General features: G+C 56.9%; 1 protein-coding gene across 6 annotated transcripts in view; it reads right to left on the bottom strand.

Moving 5' to 3' along the window:
- Positions 1-3,756: 3,756 nt before the first annotated feature.
- The window catches only part of TMEM63B (transmembrane protein 63B), a 25,297-nt gene continuing 4,918 nt past the window's right edge, over positions 3,757-24,135 (bottom strand). For 2 of the 6 annotated variants that reach the window (XM_061398290.1, XM_061398292.1), the window contains 23 exons: positions 22,349-22,531; positions 22,000-22,079; positions 21,677-21,715; positions 20,650-20,740; positions 18,988-19,025; positions 17,902-18,044; positions 17,752-17,803; positions 16,933-17,041; positions 16,289-16,359; positions 12,271-12,351; positions 11,685-11,808; positions 10,967-11,100; positions 10,749-10,886; positions 10,455-10,608; positions 9,089-9,195; positions 8,768-8,854; positions 8,529-8,594; positions 7,201-7,363; positions 6,506-6,611; positions 5,397-5,564; positions 5,057-5,172; positions 4,856-4,936; positions 3,757-4,572 (listed from right to left, as the gene is read on the bottom strand). In XM_061398290.1, the coding sequence (XP_061254274.1) occupies positions 4,387-4,572; positions 4,856-4,936; positions 5,057-5,172; positions 5,397-5,564; positions 6,506-6,611; positions 7,201-7,363; positions 8,529-8,594; positions 8,768-8,854; positions 9,089-9,195; positions 10,455-10,608; positions 10,749-10,886; positions 10,967-11,100; positions 11,685-11,808; positions 12,271-12,351; positions 16,289-16,359; positions 16,933-17,041; positions 17,752-17,803; positions 17,902-18,044; positions 18,988-19,025; positions 20,650-20,740; positions 21,677-21,715; positions 22,000-22,079; positions 22,349-22,507 (2,493 nt within the window). In that variant the 5' untranslated portion in view covers positions 22,508-22,531 and the 3' untranslated portion in view covers positions 3,757-4,386. Of the gene's footprint in view, positions 4,573-4,855; positions 4,937-5,056; positions 5,173-5,396; positions 5,565-6,505; positions 6,612-7,200; positions 7,364-8,528; positions 8,595-8,767; positions 8,855-9,088; positions 9,196-10,454; positions 10,609-10,748; positions 10,887-10,966; positions 11,101-11,684; positions 11,809-12,270; positions 12,352-16,288; positions 16,360-16,932; positions 17,042-17,751; positions 17,804-17,901; positions 18,045-18,987; positions 19,026-20,649; positions 20,741-21,676; positions 21,716-21,999; positions 22,080-22,348; positions 22,672-24,135 lie in introns of all 6 variants that reach the window. The other 4 variants (XM_061398291.1, XM_061398289.1, XM_061398293.1 and 1 more) reach the window with 3 other exon arrangements.

Here is a 24,135-nt window from a genome sequence, read left to right as displayed (position 1 = left end):
TCCAAGACTGCCAGGTAGGGGCTGTCCCTGACACCCCAACCGGATGTCTTTTATCTTGAAAGCCTCCTTGATTCCAGAAGCCACTGACACGGCATTCACCCTGTGCATCTGACTTCATATGGCCTTCACTGTGCCTCTCTCCTGTTCTTATAAAGACACCAGTTGTACTGAATTAGGGATCCATCCTTTTCCAGCACGACCCCATCTTATCTAATTGTTTCTGCAATGACCCTATTTCCACATAAAGCCACATACTGAGGTATTGGGGATTAGGACTTCCATATATCTTTTGGGGGGATGACATTCAATCCGTAACATTCTTCTTGGCATGGTTAGGCCACTGGCATGCCTCCGAGCAGGCGAGGGGGTGTTCCTGGCTTAACTCCATGACCCCTGGGGAAAGAGTCTGGTACCACGTCAGTCATTTTGGCCTATTTTGGGGTCCTTGACTAATTACTCTCCTTTCCATGTCAGTTTTCTCAGCTGAACTGTAAAAAGTTTGAATGAAGCAAGATATCCTGTCTTTAAGCTCCCATAGCATCCTAAGGTTTTTTTCATCCTGCCTTAGCTCCACTGTGTCCAGGTTGTGTTAGCTGGGGCAAGGGACATCCTGGCCATGGGCCTCACGCTTCTTGTCTATCAATTGGAATAGGGCTCCTCTGAGGACTCAATGACAGGTCCATCTCATTTCACTGAATTTGAAGATATTACATTTTTTACAAATTGAAAATTTGTGGCAACCTTGCTTTGGTCAAGCAAGTCTACCAGGGCCATTTTTCCAACAGCATTTACTCCTTTGGTGACTCTGTCATATTTTGGTATTTTGAACTTTCCACTAGCAAAAACGTTATGACTTGTTGAAGGCTCACATGATGCCTAACATTTTTTAGCAAAAAAGTATTTTTAAATTAAGGTATGTAGATTTATTATTTTTTTTTTATAAATAGTGCTATTGCACACTTAATAGACTACAATGTAAACGTAAGTTTTCTGTGCACTCAGTTCAGTCGCTCAGTCACGGCCGACTCTTTGCGACCCCCTGGACTGCAGCATGCCAGGCTTCCCTGTGCATCATCAACTCCTGGACCTTGCTCAAACTCAAGTCCATTGAGTCGGTGATGCCATCCAACCATCTCATCCTCTGTCATCCCCTTCTCCTCCTACCTTCAGTCTTTTGCAGCATCAGGGTCTTTTCCAATGAGTCAGTTCTTCGCATCAGGTGGCCAAAGTATTGGAGTTTCAGCATCAGTCCTTCCAATGAATATTCAAGCCTTATTTCCTTTAGGGTTGACTGGTTTGATCTCCTTGCAGTCCAAGGGACTCTGAAGAGTCTTCTCCAACACCACAGTTCAAAAGCATCAGTTCTTCAGGGCTCAGCTTTCTTTATGGTCCAGCTCTCACATCTGTACATGACAACTGGAAAAACCATAGCTTTGACTAGATGGACCTTTGTTGGCAAAGTAATGTCTGCTTTTTAATATGCTGTCTAGATTGGTCATAGCTTTTCTTCCAAGGAGCAAGTGTCTTTTAATTTCATGGCTGCAGTGATTTTGGAGCCCAAGAAAAGAAAGTCTGTCACTGTTTCTGTTGTTTCCCCATCTATTTGCCATGAAGTGATGGGACTGGATGCCATGATCTCAGTTTTTTGAATGTTGAGTTTTAAGCCAGCTTTTTCACTCTCCTCTTTCACTTTCATCAAGAGGCTCTTCAGTTCCTCTTCGCTTTCTGGCACAAGGGTGGTGTCATCTGTGTATCTGAGGTTATTGATATTTCTCACGGCAATCTTGATTCCAGCTTGGGCTTCATCCAGCCCTGGAATTTCTCATGATGCACTCTGCATATAAGTTAAATAAGCAGGGTGACAATATATAGCCTGTGCACTGGGAACCCAAATTTGTGACTTGATTTACTGTGATATTTGCTTTATTGTGGTGGCCTAGAATGGAACCCAGTTATCTCTGCAGTCACTCATAGAAAGTGCTAGAACAGTGCTAGACCTAGTGAGTGCTCCCATCTCTGTCTTGTCCTCTGGGTTGTGGATGCCCAGGAGGCAGCCTTGCCCCTCACTGTGTCACCGGTGCATAGTAGGTCCTCAGGATGGTGTGATGGAAGAATCAAGGGTGAGACGCCCTTTGCAGCCTCAGGGGACCACTGAAAACTGTGCCCCTGCTGGAAACTCAGCCAATTTCTGCTCATCCAGCAGCTGGCTGGTTGGTTTCCCCAAACCCTTGGCCCAGCAGCAGCTCCAGCCTCAGGACTTTGGGATACCCCTGGGGTATACATTTCCCAGGTTTGCAGGTCTGACAGTCAGGACACACAGGAAGTCTTTATCAGGCTTTCCACTGTCTGCTGTCCTCGCTGTTGGCCATTTCTTGGTGACAGTCTGCAGGTCCTTGGGGTACTCATTTCTTCCTCCTTCTCCGCCTCCTCTGAGGTCTCCTCTCCCCTCTGGGAGTTTTTTGACTTGCTTTCTTGCTTTCTGGGTCCTGCTGGTGGGCAGTGGGTGGCAGGTGTGTAGGAGGATGCTTCAGGGCCTTAGGAGTCACTGGTCATGCTCCCTGAGTTTACTGATGAGGAAACAGATTCAGAGAGGAGAGGCAGGTCCCCTGGGGACACACAGCGAGTGAGTGACAGAACCAGGACTGGAGTCCAGGTCCTCGGGCTCCTGTTGTATACGCTGTGCCCACTGTGGGCCTCTGGAGGGGGTGTGGAGCAGAATGCTCATGGGAACTTTGCTAGAGAAGGTGAATTTGAGTTGGATCTCAAATTCACCTCTAAGGTGAATGAATGAATGATTCACCCTCTGAGAATGGATCAGCTTTGAACTGGAGGGTCTGTTGGGGGCACTACTGGGGAAGGGACGGATGGGCTGGGGCCCAGTTCACTGAGATGCTCAGGAGAACATTTCCAAGATCTCTCCCAGGCTGGTATCCTTGGGCAAACCCCACACCCTCTCTGCGCCTGCGTCCTTCCCTATAAAACAAGGAAAACCACACCTGCTTTGTAGGTCCTATTAATGAGCATAGTATTAATTACAGTTGACATTTATGGGGTGTTTACCTTGTGCCAGGCACTGGGCCAAGTGGGCACCTGACATATATTATCTCATACAACTCTCACAGCAAACCCACGGCTGACCTCACAGCAAGCTCTGAATAAATACTTTAAGAAGCATAGAACTCAGTTTAATTTCAGGCACATTAACCACCACTTGGTAAATGGCATCAACAATGACAAGTAAGAATGACAGTATCTGGTCCCTTCCCGTGGCCCTATTTTCTTACTTTTCCTCCACCAGAGCAGCCCGCTAAGAATCTCTGTTTGAAAGCAGCTGTCCTGGAATCTTCCTCCTCCAGGAAGACTTCCTGGACCAGCGTGGAATCTGTGGCTCTCCCTGGCCTTTCTCCCCTGAATTTCTGTCCTATTTGTGTGGGTCTTGGTGATTCAGAGTGTGGGCCTGGGTCTCTGTTCCCCAGTCTGAAAGGTCCCACAATCTCCTCAGGGCAGGTTGCAGAGGCAGGGTGGTGGTGAGGGGACATGGGTGCAAGGGGAGGGTGCTGGGGAGGTTGGCATGGTGAACACAGCATGCCCCTGCCACTACTTTCTCCTCTCCCTGATGGAGATGCCGAGACTACACACAGGAATCTCTTGCCCAGGTCATGTGGGGATGCTGATCTTGCAGGTCCTCCAGACCAAGAGAAGGTGGTTGGACCCCAGCCACGAGTCCAGGGCAGCAACACAAATCAGACACCCGCCTCGGAGCTTTTCATTTTTATTTTAAAGGAAAAACAAAAAAAAACAAAAAAACCAGTGCAAAATCCCATTTTCCAGTGTCAGCCATGCCCACCCCCACCCCCAGGTCAGTCCCCCTGGCTCAGAGCTGGACTCTTTCCTCCCGCTCAGCACCCTCTCCCTTCTCATGCAACCCCCTAGGGGCTGGAGGCTCCAATTCCCTGGGGTGCTAGATCCCAGTGGGACTTGGGGGGAGGGGAGGTAAGAACTGGGGGGGGCAGCCCCTGGTCCGTCTGCCCCCACCAGGTCTCCAGCCATGGCACCAGGTATCCCTCTTGGCTCTCATTAACCCTTTCCTGATCATACTACTAGCCCAGGGGGGTACTGATCTGGGGGAACCCTGTCCACACCCCTCTTTGCCCCGGGGCCGGCTCGGGGCTCTCCTCACTGAGGTTGGGGGGGAGTTCCCACCCACCCTCCCTCCGTGGTGGGGGAGAGAGCGGTGAAGTCCCCAGGTTTAAATACCTTAATGAAAGCAGGGAATGGGGAAGGAAGGGGCTTTAGATCTAATAAATTATTAGCGTTTTGTTTTCAGTGTCCGTGGGGGGCCGGGCGGGCGGGGGCAGGGCGTGGCCGCCAGGGCCCTCCCTTCCCTTACTGGCGGATCTCGTTCTCTATGAGGCTGTCCTCACAAGACTGGAAGTCTGTGTCCGTGAGGCCGTCAGGCTGCATCAGCAGCTCCTCGTCTTGGGAGGAGGACGACGGGGGCTCGTCCCCCGAGCTCCCGGGACCCCCGTCCCCGTCAACTTCTGAGTCCTGCAGCACCTGAGCGATGTATTTCTGAAGGGGGAGAAGGGGGCGGTGTGAGCGTGCCCTCGTGGGGAAGGGGGTGGGGGTGGGGGAATCTCCCGGCCTGTGGGGGGAGGGGCAGCAACTCTCCTTGGGCGGGGGGACATGGAGCAGAGCCCCCAGCTGGTGGAACCAGATCCCCACCCCATTCCCGGGCTCTGGGACAGGCTCCCCCTCTCCTGGATGACTGATAAAACACCCAGCTTCGTGGGGAAGCCATGCTTCCCCCACCCCGCGCCTGGCCATGGGGGGGTGGGGGGGGCGGGGCACTCACCGCAGATTTGGGGACAGCGGCAGCATTGGGGGGCCGTCCATTGCTTCTGGGGTCCACGGAATCTGTCTCCGTGTGCTCAATCTTGAGGGGCCCGGAATGAGTCAGTGGGTGAGGGGGGAGGCCCTTGCCCTCAGCTCCCCACCCCCCACCCCCAGCGCGTGGGCTCCGCCCTGGGCCGCCTCCCTGCCCCCTCGCCCCTACCTTGTAGTTGTGGGCACTGAGGTATTTGAAGTGTCCGAAGCAGACGTGGCAGAGACAGACGACAATGGTGATCACCAGGACGACGAATGTGAACATGGACGTCGGGGCTAGAAACCCTGGGGTGGGGGGTGGAGATGGCAGAGAAAGAGCTGCGGTCTCTCCTCCCGGCCCCCCTCCCAGGGGTTTCCTCCTGAACGCAGTCCCACGCTCCCATATGCTGCGGCTTCTCCCAGGCCCCCAGCCCGCGATCCCCCCGGGGCCTGCTCTGCCTGGCCCCTGGCGGGAGTGTCCTCTGCCGCCAGCCCCTCCCTGGCCCCCAAGGGTGGGGGGCGGCCCTCACCCGTGCGCATGGTGGAGAAGAACAGCAGCCAGAAGAGGCAGAGGATGGGCGCGGCCACCACCTGGTTGACGGCGCCTGAGTGGATCTTCTTGTCCAGCTTGGCCGGCAGGTAGGCGTAGTAGAGATTGTACCTGTCTACCAGGTGCTTCAGCAGCATGTACATGAGCCCTGGGGGAAGCCACACCGGCCCTGACCTCGGAACCAGCGCTGTCGGGCCTACGTGTATCTGTCACGGTCTCTGGAGGGTTGGCCCCCTGCTTTTTCTGCCCCAGGCCCAGTAGAGAATAGAGCCCCAAGGCCCTCGCAGGACCACAGGACCCCAGCTTCCCCTGCTTCAACCCCTTCACTCTGCAGCCCCTCACCAGGAATTCACTGTTAGGAATCCACTGGCTTGGGTCAGCAAGCACCCTCCTGCATGTTGTTTTTTTCCTATCCCTGACCCTAAACAGAGGAGGGTAAGTCAGGCGGTAAGGTCTCTCTTCCTGGAGGTTGAGGGAACGGGACGTTTCAAATGGGGACAAGGTGGTTAGTTTGGGAGTCTGGAGCCTTCGATAACCAGGGAGGGTGGTGAACGGATTAGGGTGTTAGTGGGGGGGGAAAGGACAGATGGGGGTGAAGAGAAACTTTGCTTAATTTTTTCAGAAAGAAGAGGGACTTGACGAGGTCACATGGTGCAGCTACAGCAGGTAAGGACCCAAACCCTCCCTGAAATCCAAAGGTCTTTCCTGAGTGTACAGGGCTGTGTACAAGTGTGCCTGTGGATCCTGTGTATGACTGTGTGTGCGTGTGGACTCCTCAGTGGGCATGTGATCTGTGTCCAAGTATACCCGCTTGCATGAAGGCACTGGTGTGAGGGAATATGGCCGTGTTGGGGAGATGTGGCCCAGGGACCCAGCACACTGGCCGAAGCCAGCCTGAGCTGAGATGGCTTTACCCTCTGCCCCCCCAGGCCGAGCCCCAGACTGAGCCAGGGACCAGGCGGGAGGCCCGAGGGGCCGGTCTCCCAGCCAGGGCCCTGTCCACTCGGGTGGCCTGCCTTGCTAGAGTGGAGTGGGAGAGAACCTGGGTCCCCCCGAGCAGGGCCCAGGTCCCGGCGCGGCGGTGCCTACCGAAGGGCACGATGATGGGGCAGGTGATACTGTAGGTCATGACCACCGTGAAGACGCACATCATCCAAGCGTAGGCTGCGCCAAACTGGAACTCGTAGGCCTGATGCTGGGGGGGAGATGGGCAGGAGGGTCGCTCAGGGAGGGGAGGGGAGGGGAAGACTGGAGGGGCTCAGGCAGGTGGGAGGAGGGAAAGGGACAGGAACTCTGGGGCCAGGAAAGAAGCTGGGGGTGGGAAGGGAACCCAGTGTCCAGGGCAGGGCAGGGCGAAGCTGATGGAGAGAGAGGGGCTGTGGCTGAGATGGAGGTCAGGGTGGGTACAGTGATGGGGCCTGGGGAGGGGCCTTCGAGGGATGAGGGTCTGGCAGGTTGATGGGCCTGGGAATTGGATGCCCAGAGCCATCTGTGTGGGATTAGGGCAGAGGGACCCTGGGTCTAGATCCAGACCTCCCCCAGTTCCCATCACAGAACACTAGACTGTCAGAACTGGAGGGGCCTTCAGGGTTAAGCTACGCTATGTCACTGTACGCATGGGAAAACTGAGGCCCCAGACGGGAAGGGGAAGACTCAGGGCCACGGAACTGCGCTCCCCAGGTCCCGGCCCCTTGGGGCCCCCACACTCTAGCACGGCTGCTGCAGTTTCCAGTTGGGCCACCAGGGGGTGCTGTGCGGGCCGCGGCAGCCCCGGGCGGCCCTACCCGCTTCACGTTGCGCCTCTCGGCGGCCGAGCGCGCCAGGCAGAGCCGGATCATGTACATGAGCAGGCCCGGGATGCGCAGCAGGTCCATGGCGTTGCCGATAAAGGCGGAGGCAATGACGTAGTTCACGAAGAAGGCGCCGTTGTCCGGCAGGAACACGCACCTGCGGGCACCAAGTGCTCCAGCTCTGCACTCGGGGGACCCAGAGGCCCCCCTGCCCACTGCCAGCGTGCCAGCACCCCCAAGGTGCCTTTTTCCACATGGACCCTCCAGCTGAGCCCTCAAAGCACCCATGTCTCAGCGCCCCTTGAATGTGAACCCCCAGATGCCTCCAAAGTAAGCCGAAGATAACCTCAGTGTGTGTGAGCCCAGAGGCATCCCTAGAACTTGTGCCACATAAAGACCCCTGGAGAGAGTGCTAGAGACCCCTAAGGAGACCAGTGTTCAGGGTATGATTCTGGAGATCTCCACGGCCACCCTCCTCCCTGTGAGCCCCAGGAACACCCTGAAGGCTCCCTGCCTTAGATCTTAATTTAACCCAGAGTAACTCCCAGAGTATGAGCCTTCGACACCTCCAGAACTCAGCTCCAGAGACTCTCCCCCAGAAGTCTTCAGAGGCGGGGAGCCCAGGGACCTTTGTCAGTACCCATGACACCCCAAATATGAGCCCAAGGTGACTACAGATGGCCTAGAGCAAGACCCCTAGAGCCTGCTCCCACATAAACAGCCATGGCACGTGTCCCCAAGACCCCCTCACAGGGATTCCCAGGGAAGGGACCCCATAGAGAACTGCACAGTCATGCCTCTGGGTGACAGCCTGAGACTTCAGTGGTGTTCCCAGAGCTTGTGCCCCAGAAACACCCCAAGGTGTGAGCCCCAGAATCCTCCGTGGTCATTCTGAGTGAGGTGTGAGCCCAAGAGCCTTCCAGAGAGACTCAAAGGGGTGGCACCTGAGACTTTCAGCACAACCAAGATCCGACTATAGACCTTTCCAAACACCCTGAGTGAAGCTCTAGCTCCCACGGTTAGTCCCAGGATACAAGCCCCAGAGCCCACCATAGAAACCCCCCTGAGTGTAGGCCCCAAAGCCCCAAATATACCCTAAGGGTGACCTCAGAATCCAGAGAGGTTCCTTACACAGACCCCTGGACATCCCATGTATGCACCCAAGACAGCCTGTTGGGGGGGGTGACCTTTGGGATGCCTGACCATGATATAAGCCCCTCTTCCTCTCCACCGCAGGGGTGGGGGCTTTGCTGCACCCTCCCATGGGGGAAATGCCCACCCCTCCAATCTGGTCTCCTTCCCTGGGGACCCTGGTCACTCACTCAAACCGGATAGCTGCCTCAGCCAAGAATTTCTTGTCAAAGAGCCAGCGGAAGAAGAGGTCCAGGCTGGGGAGGGGAGGAGAGGAGATGGAGGTGCTGGGGGCTGGAGTAGCCAGAACACCAGAGGGGAGAGAGTCCCATCCACGAGCTCTGAGGATGCGCCCCAGGCCTGGAGCCCTTGGCTGCTCCCCCTCTTGCCGTCCCCCACCCCAGCTCCCACCCCTCCCTCCGAAACCCACCTGCTCAGTCCCAGCGAGGGCAGGAGCAGCACCATGAAGAGGAGGAAGGTGTAGCACTTGTGCATGGTGGTCCTGTTCTCACCGGAGCTGGCGTGGGGGCACGGGTGGGGGCAGAGGTCAGGCGAGCCAGCCCCGTGCCTGCTCCCCCAAGCTCCTGCAGTCCCAGGAAGGTCCCCTGGGAAGGAGGGGGCCTTCCCAAGGTGAGGATCCCAGTCACCATCCCTCCCCTGCCAGCCCTGGGACTGCCCAGGGCGTGGGGGGTCTGAAGGTGGAGGGCGTGCACCCAGGAGTGTCACTGTGTGGGTATAGGGGGTGTCTCACCGTGTCCAGTGGGCTTCAAAGAAGGCAGAGTAGTAGACGATGGTGGGGAGCAGGGCTGAGAAGCACCACAGCAGCAGGGTGGGGAAGAACTGGGTGATGATGGGGTTCTGCAGAGGGCAGTGGGGAGGACGGGTCAGGTAGGGGCGGTCTAGTGGGCCCAGCTGGCGTGGCTTACCTGCCCCCCTCCTCCACTGAGCCCTGGGCACCCCCCCAGCTCCCAGGGCCTCACTGGAAGTCCAGAACATTGGGACTTCCCTGGTGGGTAGTCCCACCATGCCTTGCAGTGCAGGGGTAGCAAGTTCAATCCCTGACTGGCAAACTAAGATCCCACATGCCTCAGAGGAACCAAAAGCCTGCATGCTCTGGAGAGCAAGGGCCACAACTAGAGAGTCCACATCCCGCAACTACTGAGTCTCCTGCAGCACAACTCAAGAATCTGCGCACCGTAACGAAAGACCCGCGTGACGTAGTGAAGCTCCAGCATGCCTCAGCTAAGACCCGACGCAGCCAAATGAATAAATAAGCCCAGCACCTCTGGGGCAGGTCCACTGTACAATCCCTGCGTGAACTGTGTTAGTAGTTAGCATTTCTGAACACCTACTATGTGCCAAGCACTGATGATGGTCTTTTTTTTGATCATGTACTTTTCGTGTATTAATTCTTACAATAATGGTATTACCCCATTTTAAAAATGAGTAAATGGAGGCAAAATGAGATTCAATAAATGAGACAGTAAGAAGTATGGGTGGGGGGTGGATTTGAACCCAGGCAGCCTGGGTCTTATCTATTATGCTCTTATCACCCAGTGATTTTCAAAGTGCCTTCTCATGAACTTTGAGGTTCCCAGGAGGCTTGGAGGCGGAGTGAGGACAGAGTAGCAGAAGCTCCCCCCTACCACCACCACTGCCATCTGAGCGACCTTGCTTTTCCACACTGAGTTTCATGTAAGATTTCTTTGGATAAAAGGCATCAGAATCCAAGTTTGGAGGCCAAGGATCTGGTCTGGCCCTTCACGCTTTGGCTGGAGAGATTGAGCGGAGAAGGACTTGGTTTGAGGTCACATGATTAATTAGGGACAGACCCAGGCTCTCTCTTCCTGGGGAGCCTCTCTAGGTGAGTGTGAACCGAGGGAGGCCTCTCCTGGTGAAAGGAGGCAGGAAGCCTGAGGACAGAGCACAGAGGGGTCTGCAGCCCACTGTCACGTGGGACCTTCTTAGCGGGGCTGGGCTGGAAAAGCAGGACAAGAGCTCGACTGGGCAGGAGGAAGACTGGTTCCACGCCCCTCACGGGCCCTTGGCCGGGGGGATCGGGGGCCTGGGGTCTGTGTCTTGGTGCACAGTGTTGGGGGCTGGGGTGTGGGCCTTACGTTGAGGTACTCCACAGGCTTGGTGACGTTGAACTTGTCCATGGTGGTGATGATGATGGCCGGGGTGGTGAGGAAGAACAGCAGGATGAAGAGGACGACATTGATGACCAGGCAGCGGAGCCACCAGATGAAGCCGCGGATGGAGAGGTGCTCCCTGGGAGGGCAGAGGCGTCACTCTGGGGCTGGACACCTGACCGGACCCCAGAGACACCTAGGACCTCCGTCTCCTCCCAGCCCCACTGCGGCCCCTCCAGGCTCCACGGAACCACCCCAGCGCCATCCCCCTCTGCTCACCAGTAGATGTTCTGGGGGTCGGGGGCGTAGGACACGGTCCAGTTGGAGATGTGTAGGGACTCGCTGCAGGACGAGGCGCGGGGCTCCCCGCGGCAGGTGCAGCCCTGGCACTTACACACGTTGAAGTCCTTCAGGATGCTGGGGGAGGGGGGCACGGTTACCGGGGACCCAGAGCCCCAGCCGGCCCCTCGGGGCTGGGGCGGGTGGGCAGGGCTCACATGGCCGTGATGGTCTCGTTGTGGAAGGTGACGAAGGCCATGCCGAGGGGCTTCTCGTTCACTTTCTCCTTCTCCCGCTTGTAATCCTCCTTCAGCTTCTGCTCCAGCTTCGTGTAGTACTCGATGGCCTCCACCTGCCAGGACGGACGGGTGAGGTGGGGCCTTGGTCAAGCCACCAGTCCCCTCCCTTCACCCAGAGGCCCCGCCCGGAGCCGACTGCAGCCTGGGCATGGCCTTAAGCTCTCCGTCACTCGCTTCTCCTCACAAGCACCCTGAGAGGTGGGTACAAGCGGCCCTGTATTACAGATGAGGAAACTGAGGCACGGAGCGGTCCAGAAACTTGCCGAAAGCCACAGAGCTAGTAAATTCAGCAAGTTGGCCTCTTGGCTGACCTCTTCTGATTTGGGTTTTGAAAACTTGGTTGCTGTACGTATAGGGAACAGACCCAACAGCGGGACTAGGGCGTCCAGGATGTAGGAACAGATGGGAGGGGTGCCCCTGCCGGTGGTCCTCACCCCAGCTCTGCTTCCTCTGGGACCTCTCGACCTTGGGGTATTTATGTGCAAGGCCTGCTTGTGTGTTTGGGTGTTCCTGAGATTGTGGGACAGGCCTAACTGGGAGATGCATCCGTCTCCGCTGTGACCTGCCTCCCCAGGACCTCCCACTCACCCTGGCCGGGGGGCCCTGAGACCTAAGCTGAGCCCAGGACGCCTCGTACCTGCTCGCAGCCGCGCACCACGCAGCAGCACAGATGACCACAGGGCTTGGGGTTGATCATGGTGGGGACATTGTCCTTGCTCTGGAGGTTTGTGAAGTAGAGTTTTCCCCGCTCGGCCTTCTTTCTGTGGGACCCAGGCGCCCGGTCACCCACCGCCCAGCTCGGTCTGCTGGAGGATGGGTAGGTGGCCCAGCTCGGGGTCATGCAGTCCACTCCCCGAGGACAAGAGCCACTGTGCTCTTGGGTTTGCTTAGGGTGCATGGTTCAGACATGTCCCCAGTCCAGGGTCTCCCCACCATCCCCTGAGGGCCAGAAGTTCTTCCCATAGCCTAAATTTCTCACACTGTAGTAGAGAAAGGGTACATCCTCAAATGGAGTTGGGGGGGGGACAGTGGAACCCCTTCCTCTAACCTCCAGGATTTGCTCTTTCCAGAGCTGAACTGACAAGCGCTCCAGGGGTAAATTAAAATCAGATGCCCTGGGAAACAGCTGGAAGGGGAGCCAGACTCCTGAGTGGCAGCCAAGATGCCCCCCGCAGTGGGCAGGGGGCCCTCCAATGTTGCCCTCCCACCCCCAGCCCCACTACCTCTCTGCATCGAGGAACATCAGACGAGCCACGTTGTAACACGGGCGGGCTTCCAGAACCGTGCAGTTGGGGTAGGCCTCCCTGAAACATAGTCCAGCATCACCCTCGGCAGGGACCCCGCCCCCTGCTTGTCCCCAACTTTCCTCCATGACCCCATCACCTTCAAGACACACAGCCCCAGTTCAAGCCCCCTCTTTCTGAGTCTGCAAAGACGACAGCTCCCAAGAATAAAATTTTGGAATTGCTCCTCCTGTTCATCCGCGTCGGGGGAGTGTGCACAGGTAAGCCTGGGCACGGACGCAGATGAGAGCGCGTACTCACAGGGAGCTGGGGACACCACAGCTGTGGTCTGCTGCTTGTCTGGGGCTGGGGACGTTACGTGGACAGAAACTGCCTTTAGTCTTGGGTGTCCTCTTAACCCTGTTCCCAGGAGACCTGGTGACAGTTCAAGCCTTAGCCTTGACCATCAGCTGATCCTAACCAACCCACAGCCCCGGGCTACAGAATGGTCTCTGGTGCAAAAATGACCAGAGGTTGATCCTGAAACCTGACCTGAGATTGACCTCTTAACACTGACCAGAGACTGCTCCTTTATCCTGACCCAACTGACGCATAACCCAGACCCAAGACTGACCCTCTAACCATGAGCCCAGGTTGACTCCACCTTGACTTGAGACTGACCAGACTCTCAGTAGCTGGTACCCAGTAGGGCTTGAGGGAGGCTTACAGCCTGCGTGGAGGAACACTTCCGTTTTCATCCTGATCACACACTGCTCCTTGATCCTAATCCCTAATCTAGATAGAGGTCCTGCCTTTTTTTGGTTTGTTTAATATTTAAAGAAGGAAATACCAAGTGTTAAAGATGTGGAGACATGATTCTAATGTAACAAGATGGATCTCACAAACCCATGAGAATTTGGGAACTTAAATCTGGGATGGTGTCCTTGAAAGGCACTTCCTAGGAGGCTCTGGACTCTTCCCCTGACACTGGATATAGGATTAGAATAGTGGGTGCATGCTCAGTTGTGTCCGACACATTGCGACCCCATGGACTACAGCATGTCAAGCTGCTCTGTCCATGGGATTTCCCAGCGAGAATACTGGAGTGAGCTGCCGTTCCCTTCTCCAGGGGAATCTTCCCCACCCAGGTATCGAACCCAAGTCTCTTGCATCTCCTGCACTGGCAGGCAGATTCTTTACCACTGCGCCACCTGGGAAGCCCCCTGATACTGCTGTTGCTCAAACCATTTTAGGTTCATCTTTGGAAGGGCTGTCAGCCCTGTGGCAGGCTAAGTCCTCATTTTCACCCAGCTAATCTCTAATCCCCTAATCCCTACCACGCAGGTTCCTTGATTTTGCACACAGGTTATCCCCTGATTCTTCTGGGTTAGTCCTCCAATCCAGATAGACCCCAGGCCTGGAACCCAGACCCTGGCGGATACTGACAACTAGCAGGGCCTCCACAAGGATGAGGGCTGCCTCCTGCTCAGCACCATATACCCAGGTGCTGGGTCAACAGCCTTCACATAGTAGGTGCTCAATAAACACCCACTGTGCTGTGCTGAGTGGATGAGTCAATGAAATAATGCTCATCATGACACTAAAAACTCCAGTGAGGACTGCAGTCTCCCCAAACCCCCTGGTTATAGGCTGATCACTAATTTTTTTACATTATTTTCATTTTTAATTTTTACATTATTTTTATTTATTTATTTGGCTGCATCGAGTCTTTGTTGCAGTGTAGTGTGAGGGCTCTCCAATTACGGTGCATGGGCTCAGTTGCCCCATAGCGTGTGGAATCTTAATTCCCCAGTGAGGGACTGAAGCTCCATCCCCTGAACTGGAAGGCAGATTCTTAACCTCTGGACCACCAGGGAGTCCCCCTGACTGTTAGTTTTACTTTATTTTTTAAAATAAATTTATTTATTTTAATGGGAGGATAATTAACTTTACAATATTGGGATGGTTTTGGCCAATCGGGCTGTTTCCTAAAGAATACAACAGACTGACCCCTGAAACAGACATCTTGGACTGTGAGTTCCTCATGGACATGACTCAAGTCTGACTCTTCTTTGTCTCCCTGGGACAAACCACATAGTAAGTTTACGACAAACGTGTGCTGGATCCATGGATGCTCGACTCACAGGGTTCATTCCCTCAGTGCAGAGGGCTCTGCTTCAAGGCTACCCTGTCAGAGCCCTCGGTGCCCACCCCATCAGAGCCCCGGTGCCACCCCATTGGAAACAGCAACCCTCCATGACCCCGCCCTCTGTCCCTCTCCCTCCATGACCCTGCCCTCTGCCCCTCTCCCTCCATGACCCCCTCCTCTGCCCTCTCCCTCCATGACCCCTCCCTCTGCCCTCTCCCTCCATGACCCCGCCCTCTGCCCTCTCCCTCCATGACCCCTCCCTCTGCCCTCTCCCTCCATGACCCCTCCCTCTGCCCTCTCCCTCCATGACCCCGCCCTCTGCCCCTCTCCCTCCATGACCCCGCCCTCCGCCCCTCTCCCTGCTCTGGTTTTCTTCTAAGCACCCACCCGGGCCTGCCAAGGTCATTTCTTTGCCATCTGGTTCTCCCTGTTAGAATATAGGCAGATGTGGGCAGGCTTCCTGCCATACCCCCAGGTTCCTGCTCCAGTGTGACACAAGATGCTCAAAAGAGACCTCTTATTGGGACTTCCCTGGTGGTCCAGTGGCTAAGACTCTGCGCTCCCAACGCGTGGAGCCCAGGTTTAATCCCTGGTCAGGGAACTAGATTCCACATACCACAACCAAGACCCCGTGCAACCGAATAAATACATAAATAAAAGAAAGGGTCAATTAAAAAAAAAGATACTTGTATAGACAAGTTACTAAAGGACTTGTCTATACAAGTTGACAGCTGACTCCATTTGGATGGTAACATTAAGATGTCACTTAATTCTCAGCACACGCTGTCCTTAATTTTGACCCAGGCTGCCCCCTAATGCTGAGTATAGCTTGAACTCCAGATGGGACCCCAAATTGTTCTCTCATACTGACCAATGATTGATGAGCTAATTATAGCTGTTGTTCTGTGGGAGGGCAGGACCTGTTTCTAATTGATTTATGTCTGGCACACAGAAGGTGACCAATAAATGCACGTTGAATAAAAAAGGGGATTCATTTGAAAACCCTGGTCACAAACCAGTCATTCTGTAACACAGGGGTCTGGGATCCGACTCCAATCCCATCCTGATCCAGGACAACAACTGACTGCTCATCCACGTCAACCGACCTCACTAAATCCTGATCCTCACCAGAGACCGAGCCCTGATCCAGACCACCAATGGCCCTAGTCAGGACCACCGGCCAACTCCTAATACTGTCCCCAGACCAATCTCTAAGCAGACCCTGGACTGGCCTCTAAAGCTGGCCGCCTCACTGTGTAGCCCTGAGAACTCAATGGTCTTGCACTCATTTCTGTAGTCCCCAGGCCACCACATGGACCTCAGCAGCACTTGAGAACAACTGCTGAGTGGACAGATGGACAGATGCTGTATACAGACTGTTCTGGCCACTGGCGGTGGATTTCCTTCACTTTACTAAGACAGACTTCTGGCTGAAAAGCACCTTAGAGAACATGCAGCCCAGCTCTCCTGGGCTCCCTGAGGATACACTGAAAACTGAGACCCTTCTCCCTGCCAGTCCGCGTGCACAGTCTCCAGAACACCACGCACAATTCTGAGAAGGCCACATCCTCAAGGGCCCGTGGACCTGGGGTCAACAAACCATGACCCAGTTCAAGCCAGGAAGAGGAAAGGCCCAGGGACTCACTTTTCAAGTATTTTTCCAGCTCTTTGAGGGACCTGAAGTCCAGCCCAACTGCTAGACCACCTTGGAGTCAGAGAATTCTTCCTTAGCATAACCCCTTACCCTGTACCACAGCCCCTGAGCCCCCCCGGAGAGAGAGGGGCCTCCAACGATGCTCTTGGAGCTGAAAGAAGGCAAAGAAGGGTCCACAGGTCCTGGGGTTGGGGACGGGGGGAGGAGCTACTCACTCAAAATGCTTCTTGATCTTCTCTGACTCTGCATATTTGGAGATTCCGTTGATGAAGAGCGTCCGCTTCACCTGGGGAGTGAAGGGGGCCAGTTTGCCTTCCTGAGGCTTGACTCTCAGAGAGGGGGTGGGGAACGGGGGAGCAGAGAGGGGCAGGTGGGTGGGAGCAGACCTCGGGATAAGCCAGGGGTGGTGTTTCTAATAGAAATCAGACAGTGAGCAGAGTGAAAGCCCCCTGGCCTCTTGCCCTCTGAGGGCTTATGGGGGCACGGAGTGGGTGCTACTTGCAAATCCTCAGACCCTGAGGCCCCAGCACGGTGGGTGGCATGGAGTGGGTGTTCAGTGCTGGTTTGGGGAATAAATGTAGGAGAAGAGGGGCAATCACTCCACAGCCATTTCCTGCCCCAGGGCCTTCCATGCACGGCCTCACCTCATCCCCCACCCACTTTAGGAGAGGGACCGTTCTCACCTCCTACAGAGGAGGGGACTGAGCCTGAGGGAGGTGACTTAACCGGCAGGATGGGGGCTCCTGAGCCAGGATTCAAAAGCAGCTGGCCTCACCTGGGGGCTGACCACACCTTAGGACTCAGCAGGAGAGTCCCTGGAGGGTGGGCTGGGGGGCGGGCCTGGCTCCGCTGCACTCACCAGGTCGTCCTCCTTGTAGCGCATTTTCGAGGTGTGTCTGCGCATGCTGTAGACGGTGAGCAGTAGGTACAGGAAGGCGAAGGAGGTGTGCAGCCACAGCAGGTTGTTCCTGGTGGGACAGAGCGGTGAGTGGGGCCACCAGGGCTGGGAACACTCGCAAACACCTCCAAACCTGCCAGTGTTCATGAAACCCTGGTGGACTTCCCTGGTGGTCCAGTGGTGAAGAATCCGCCTGTCAGTGCAGGGGACACAGTTCGATCCCCGCTCTGGGGAGATTTCACAGGCTGTGGGCGCTGCAGGGCAATTGAGCCCATGCGCCACACCTACTGAGCCCACATTGTAGAGCCCATGCTCCGCAACAAGAGAAGCCAGCGCAGCACAACTGGAGTAGCCCTTGCTCGCCACTAGAGAAAGCCCGCACACAGCGGTGAACACCCAGCACAGTCAAAAATGAATAAGTATTAAAAACAACCACCCTGGTACAGTGCCCCTTTAGAGACTCGGGTCTTCTGACACCCTCCCAAGGCAGGCCCCACACCCCACATCCTGACCCCAAGACTGTCCCATTCCAACCACACTGTCCCCAGAGGTCACCTCTTCACGCCCTCCCTGCTGGGTGCACTGCCCTCTAGCCACCACCAGCCAGCCCTCCATGGGGTCCTCTCCTTCTGGCTCCAACCCAAGCCCTCAAGGCCCCACCGTCATCTCTGCAGCCTCAGTACCTCTTCCCCAAACACCCCCCTTTTTCCTCCGCTCCCCATTCCCGCCCAGACTCTGCCCACAGACCCAGGCCTTGCTTGACCAGCTTCCCACTCTTACCCTGATTTCAAGTTGGCGATGGTGGTTCTCCCGAAGCTATAGGCATTGTTCTCTGGGGGGTGGGACGAGGGAGAGGATGACGGAGGGGTCAGGGCATGTCCCCTTCTGTCCCCTCCTCTTCCCACCACACCGGTCCTGGCCCTTACTGACCCAGCAGGTCCCCTGAAAAGTTGACGGGCAGCACGATGCCTACAGAGAGGACACCCACGGCCACCAGCAGCCCGATGATGTGCCGCTGGAAGGACAGGTAGTGCACGGCGTCGCCTCCACATTTATCCCGGATCTCGTCATCCCTGCGGGCACCGGGGACAGGCGGATGCGGTGAGGACCAGTGCACCGGAGGGGCCACGGCTCATCTGCCCTGGCCCACCCCAGCCCATGTCCACCCTAGCCCTGGCTGATCTGGCAGCAGGATGGGGTTGAAAGAGGGGAGGTGGGGCTCTGGGTCCCCCATGTCCTGGGAGGGGAGGGAGGAGGAAGTGAGAGGGAAGGGGAGGGAGAAAAGGGAAGGATGCAGGGAGAAGGGGAGGGAAAGAGAAAAGAGAGGAGGAGGAGAGGGATATGGGGAGAGAGACAGAGAGAGAGAAGAAAAAGAAGGCAGACTGCAGAGAGGAAGAGCAGCAAGGGATGGGGAGAAATGGAGGTGAGAGGACAACCCGAGAAGGGCGGACAAGGATGGTGGCAGGAGGAGACAGAGGCGGGAGGGCAGAGGGAGGTCTGGGAAGCAGTGGTGCTCCCCCTTAGACTTGGGGAGCCCTGGGGCCCACGGGCCAGGACGGTGGTGGTGCTGACCTGTCCCGGCTTCCTGCCTCTCTCAAGGCTCACTGCCTGCCTGCCGCACTCTGGCTCCATCTCCTGACTTCTGCCTGCTGGATAATGGCTCCTGCCTGCAGCTGGCTGGCTGCCTCCAGCCTGCCTGTTGCCCCTACCCGCTGGCTGCACATGGCTCTGAGGTGGCAGCGCCAGCGCCTGCTTGCACAGGGCGGCAGGGGCGAGGAGAGCTGAGGGCAGAGCAGGCCTCCCAGGCGGGGGTTGGGGAGCACAGGAGACTGTTCGGGGGTCAAGTGAGACCAGCTCAGAGGAACAGCAGGGGCCTGGGCCCCCGGAGCAGGGAGGTGGGTGCTGGCTTGGCTAGGAGCACTAAGGCCCTCAGAGATGCCGGCCTCTGGACTTGGTAGGGAGACGACAGGTCTGCTGTTTCTCTTTTTCTTTAGAGCTTGAAGATCGTTCACTTACTTTATCCTGAAGATGGCTGTCAGCCAGGAACAGAAACCCTGTGGGGGCAGAGGACTGTCAGCTGGTGCCCCCATCCCACCACCCTCCGACCCCCCGAGCCTCCCTTCCCCTCTAGCCTCCCTTCCACCCGACCCCAACCTCATGACCACCTCCAGGCCGTGGCTCACCTTGTCACAGCTCCCACAGCCCCCAGGGAAACCAGCTCGTCCCAGAGAGGGGCGACGGGGGTGCCCGCCCTCAGGGAGCAAGAAAGACCAAGGCCACAGGGGGTCACCTGTGGACTCCTGGGCTCAGAGTGCAGGTCCCCGCAAACACCCGAGGGCAGCGGAACCAGAGAAAAAGTCCTGCAGTTGTGTGGGCCAGGGTGGGGATCGGTGGGGTCCGGGGTCCGGGAAAGGGACCTCAGACCTGCAGCTTCTGCAATGTGGAGAGTCTGCAACGTGGCTGCCAAGAGCAGAGGAGTGGGCCATGCTGCCCAAGGTCCTGCCACCTACCTTCTGTGTGCTCAGTCATGTCTGACTCTCTCTGACCCCATGTACTCTCTGTCTATGGAATTTTCCCAGCAAGGATACTGGAGCGGGTTGCCATTTCCTTCTCCAGAGGATCTTCCCGACCCAGGGATCAAACCTGAATCCTTTGTGAATCCTGCATTGGCAGGCAGGTTCTGTACCCCTAGCAGCACCTGGGAAGCCCCAAGAACACCCCAGAGGGACCATCCCAGGGTCACTGTGAGCGGTGATCTCCTGCTCTCAAGCCCCCAGGCTTGTCTTCAGACAGAGACCCCACTCAAGGCAGGGTGGGGCTATGTGGGGAAGGGCTGGGCAGAGAGACCCTGACCCAACTTCCAGGCATAACATGGGATGGGGGAGAGAGGTGCCCTCCAGCCAAGATACAGGACCGTAAGTCTGGGGACCATCTGGACAGCTCTGGCTGGGAGGGGTGACACCTCTGCTTTGTCACTTACCAGTATGAGTCCAACTCAGGAAGCTGACAGGCTTCTTCTGCTACGGGGGCTGCAGGAGCTGCTGCTCCCAAGGCCCCCAGCCTAAGCTGGACTGAGCAGGGCCACCCTACAGCCTGAGGATTAGAGTTCTGACCAGGGTGAGAGTTCTCACCCTGGCAGAATGACAGGTGGCCAGACAGGTAATGCCAGAGTGTTGGGTCTGATCTAAAGGGGCCTGGGGTCTGCTATGCCTCCCCAGGTACATGCCTTGTCTACAGGGGCCCCGCCCCTCAGCTCCAATCTACAAGCAGGTCAGCTGGCCCCAGATTGCCAGGGGCCACCAGCCTGCAACCTCTGAGCAGCACAATGGATTCTGCATGTTTTGCTAAGCAGGCCTGGAAGGCTCATGATTACTTCCAGGAAAATGTCTAAGGAAAAAGAGGTCCTTAGGATTGCTCACTGGAGAGGGGCACATAACTCTACTGCGGAAAATGACATTTATAAACCACAGTGTTTAACCTGTGCTGGTTTGGAGGCTGCCATGGAAGACAGAACCCAGAGTTCTGGGTCTGGGTGCTGTGGCTCTCAGACGAGCATCACCCTTGCTGGGCAGAAAGCCCCACTGTGTAGACCCCTGACCCCATATCACCTGAAGCCAAGGCTGCTGAACCCATGCCCCGGAGGAGCGGGTGCTGAGAAGCTGGGGGGAGGACACTCACATTGTCCCTTTGGTCAAAGTCGACGGAGCTGGAGACAGACGTGAGACGCTCATACCGGTCGTGACTGTCCCCGTGCATAGCTGAGGCCACACTGGGGGTGGGGAGACGAGAGATCAGAGAGTGGGTAAGTCTGAGTCCCTGGGGAGCCGGGTGGAGTGGGTGGCGTCCCACTCCAGAGCTCCAGACAAGGCACAGAAAGCATAGAGGCAGAAGCGCGCAAGAGTGACTGCCCTCTCCCTGCCTCCCTTGAACCCACACCTTCCCCTCAGGGGCCCTGGGGGGCACTGATGCTGGGGGAAGGATGGGAGGGTGAGTCTTCATCAGCACCCCATGACTGTTGAAGGAAGTCAGCGGGGCCCTGCAGTTCCGGAGCTGACCAGTGGGGGCTGGGGGAGCAGAGCCCACGCTGGGCACAGGGCAATGGTGGGGGGCGTGTGGTGATGGGGAAGGACACGCTGGACCAAGAGAGCCCCAGAAGGGCCGGGGGCTGGGGGGCTGGGAGGTGTCCCCCACCCTCCTCTTCCCTGACCCCAGCAGCTGCCGCAACTCCAATGCCAGGCCTATAGACAGAGACGGTGATGGACACAGAGGGCTGCGCTCAGAGCTTCTCTGGCCGCCCCCCTCCCAGGCCTCCAGAGCAGGTGAGCGGGGAACCCTGGAATAGGAAGAACTAGCTGTTAGGGGTGAGAAGCCACTGGAGACGCCCAGTCTTGTCTCTGCAACCAACAGGGTTACTGTCCTGTGGGTTCCCAAGGAAGATGGCTCCTCCACCCCAGCCAACTTGGGTGGCAGATGCCCGCACACGCGGGGCGCACAGGGAGCCGGAGGGAGAGATGGGGGAGTATGGCAGAGACAAGCTGGGGAGCCCCCTGCTCTGCGAAGCACACCACCTGCGTTAATCCGAACATGAGCCTGCAGAGGAGAAAACGGAAAAGAGACACCGGCAATGTGGTAGGAAGAAAAGCATGAAAGAGAAGAAAAAGGAAAGCTGGTTTAGTGGGGGCGAGGGGGCTGCTGCCCCACATACTATTCCTGTTCCACTCGGTCTCTCTCCTGCCGCCGGCGCCTGGGGACAGAGAACAGACAGGGTTAGCGGGGGACGGGATGGGTCTCCAGGGACTGGCAAGGGACCAAGGCCCAGCTGTGGGCCCCTGTGCCCCATGCCCGCTCTGGGACCGGTCCCTCTTCATCCCCCGCCCCCACCGCCCCCACCAAAGAGGATGAGAGTGGGCTGACTCTCCTTCTATCCCTGAGGAGCGTGGACAAGGTGTATGTGCATGTGTGTGTGTGGGCGTGCAAGTGTGCACACCAGCCTGTGTGTAAGGGTAGGGGAGGGTCCCAGAGCCTTACCTGTCTGCATCTGTCACCAAGGCCAGCCGCCCGTAGTCCCAGGCCACCTTCCGGAGGATGGAGAACAAGAACAGCAGTGCCTGAGGAAGGAGGGGGTGGTTGGCAGGATGCGAGGCCATTCACCCCCTGGACTAGCTAGGAGGGCAGGGTAGAGGGGCAGGATTTTTGTCTGAGAAAAGGATAACTCTGGGTGGGATGAAGGTCCGAGGCTGAACTTGGGCTGGGTGATGGGGATTCCCACCTGCAGTCACACGTGGGGAGTCAGGGGGAGTGGTTAGAGTGGTGGGTGTGGGCCAGCTGTGATACAGGGTGTGGTGCCAAGGGTGGAGGGGGGCATGTGGGCACTCACAAGGAAGCACATGAAGTCCAGAGCCAGCACGGTGGGGACGCCCCCGAACGGCAGGCCCTGCAGGACGGTGCTGCGGATGCGGGCGCTGTAGCAGTAGTCCTTGGGGCTGCTGCTGTTGAGGGCCATGGTGCCCAGTGTGGCCAGCAGGAAGGGCAGCATGGCTGCTACTGCCGCATGGTCCTCCTGGGCAGGGGCGGAGCGGTCAGCCAGACCTGGCCCTTGCCCCCTTCACGGGCCTGCTTGAGGCTTCGGCAGGGTCGTCGTGGGGAGGGGACAGCGAGGACAGATCACCGGGCTGCCTGGGTGGGTGGAAGCTCTGGCCTCTGGAGATAAGGGCCCAGGAAGGGAGGGTTGAGTCACACAGACTTACTTTGCCTGGCTCTTGGGCTCTGGGTCTGGGGAACTCAGCCTGGGTCCGGACTGGGGCGACCGGTTTTTCTAAGCTGGAAGATGCTCTGAGTCTCTAGCAATTCACCTCCCACCACCTCCATATACACAAATACACCCGTTCTCTCCAAACACAAACTGGCTCTCTCTGTCTCTGTATCTCTGTCTGTCTCAGGCAGGGGGCAGAGCTGAATCTGAGGGAAGATGGGGAGGGGTCTTAGGTCTGAAGATCCAAGACTAAGTGGAAGGGTCTCTAGGCCAGGGGAAGATGGGTCAGGAGCCAGTTACCTGACCCTGACTGTCTCTTCCTACCCCTGTTAGAACAATGGCATGGTTTCATCTGCTCAGTTTTCAACTCAGTTGACCACCTTCCCAGTATAGCTGGCTTCAAAGTGAGATGTTCAACTTTAAAGTTGGCCATCTGTCCTCAGAGTAGGGGTCTGAGGATGGGGTCGGTGGGAAGTCCGTTAAAAAGCAGGACTTCTGCATTTGTGCCACCTGTCTCACTCAGCCCAGCCACACCTGTTTACCCTCCTTTTTCCTGGGCCACGGCAGGAGCTACACCTTTCTCTCCTCTGGTTTCCTCATCTCTTTCCAATTTCCTTTTCATCTGAGTTGTAAGGACTACAATTCCCAGCGTGCCCTGCTCCTGCCCCCAGAGCAGGGCAGGCTGGGAATGCCGTGCCCTGCAGCTAGCTTTTCCATTGATTGGCAAAGGAAGGAAGAATGAGCCTGGGGGCCTCTTAACCAGCCCAAGCTCCCTGTAGCCAGGGAAGTGCCTTCTGGCCTGCTTCCCTGACACTGCCAGGCTTTCAAGCCATCAACGGTCCCAGTGGACGGGTGGGGAGGAGGAGGGAAAGGGCAGCTAGCCCTGATGCCTGGGTTCTGGAAGTGCCTGGGGACCAGCTGGGCAGGGCTCTGGGGAGGCTCTGGGGTGGAGGAGGTGTGTGGGTGCGGTGTTGTGGCCCCACCCCCCGTCCTATAGGAGGGCCCCCGGAGGCCCCTTCTGCTGACAACACTGAAGCTCTGCTTTGTTTGGGGGGGGGGATCCCCAGGGAAGAAAGGAAACCAGACAAAGAAAGAGAACAACAAACCTAGGAAGGGTGACTGCAGCTCTGGGAGCAAGCAGCCCCCAGCTCCCTGGGTGGCTCAGAGAGCTTCCCCTGCCCACCTGCCAATCTCAGATTTCCCGCTGCCTCTTCCTAACATTTTGACTGCAGGGCAAGAGGCACCAGAGGAGAAGCTGGGGTTGTCTGTGTCTCACTTGGTTCCAGGGAGTCTCTGAAAAGCCTGGGTTAAGAAGGCTAAGGGAATAACTGCCCTGTGTTCTATGCCCTCCCTCTTCCTTTCCAGCCCATGTTGCCTTAAAAAAAAATTAATTCAGTAACTGTAGCAGGTGC

This window comes from Bos javanicus, chromosome 23 (assembly GCF_032452875.1).
Source record: "Bos javanicus breed banteng chromosome 23, ARS-OSU_banteng_1.0, whole genome shotgun sequence".
NCBI lineage: Eukaryota > Metazoa > Chordata > Mammalia > Artiodactyla > Bovidae > Bos > Bos javanicus.
This window is presented reverse-complemented; position numbering and strand designations above follow the sequence as displayed.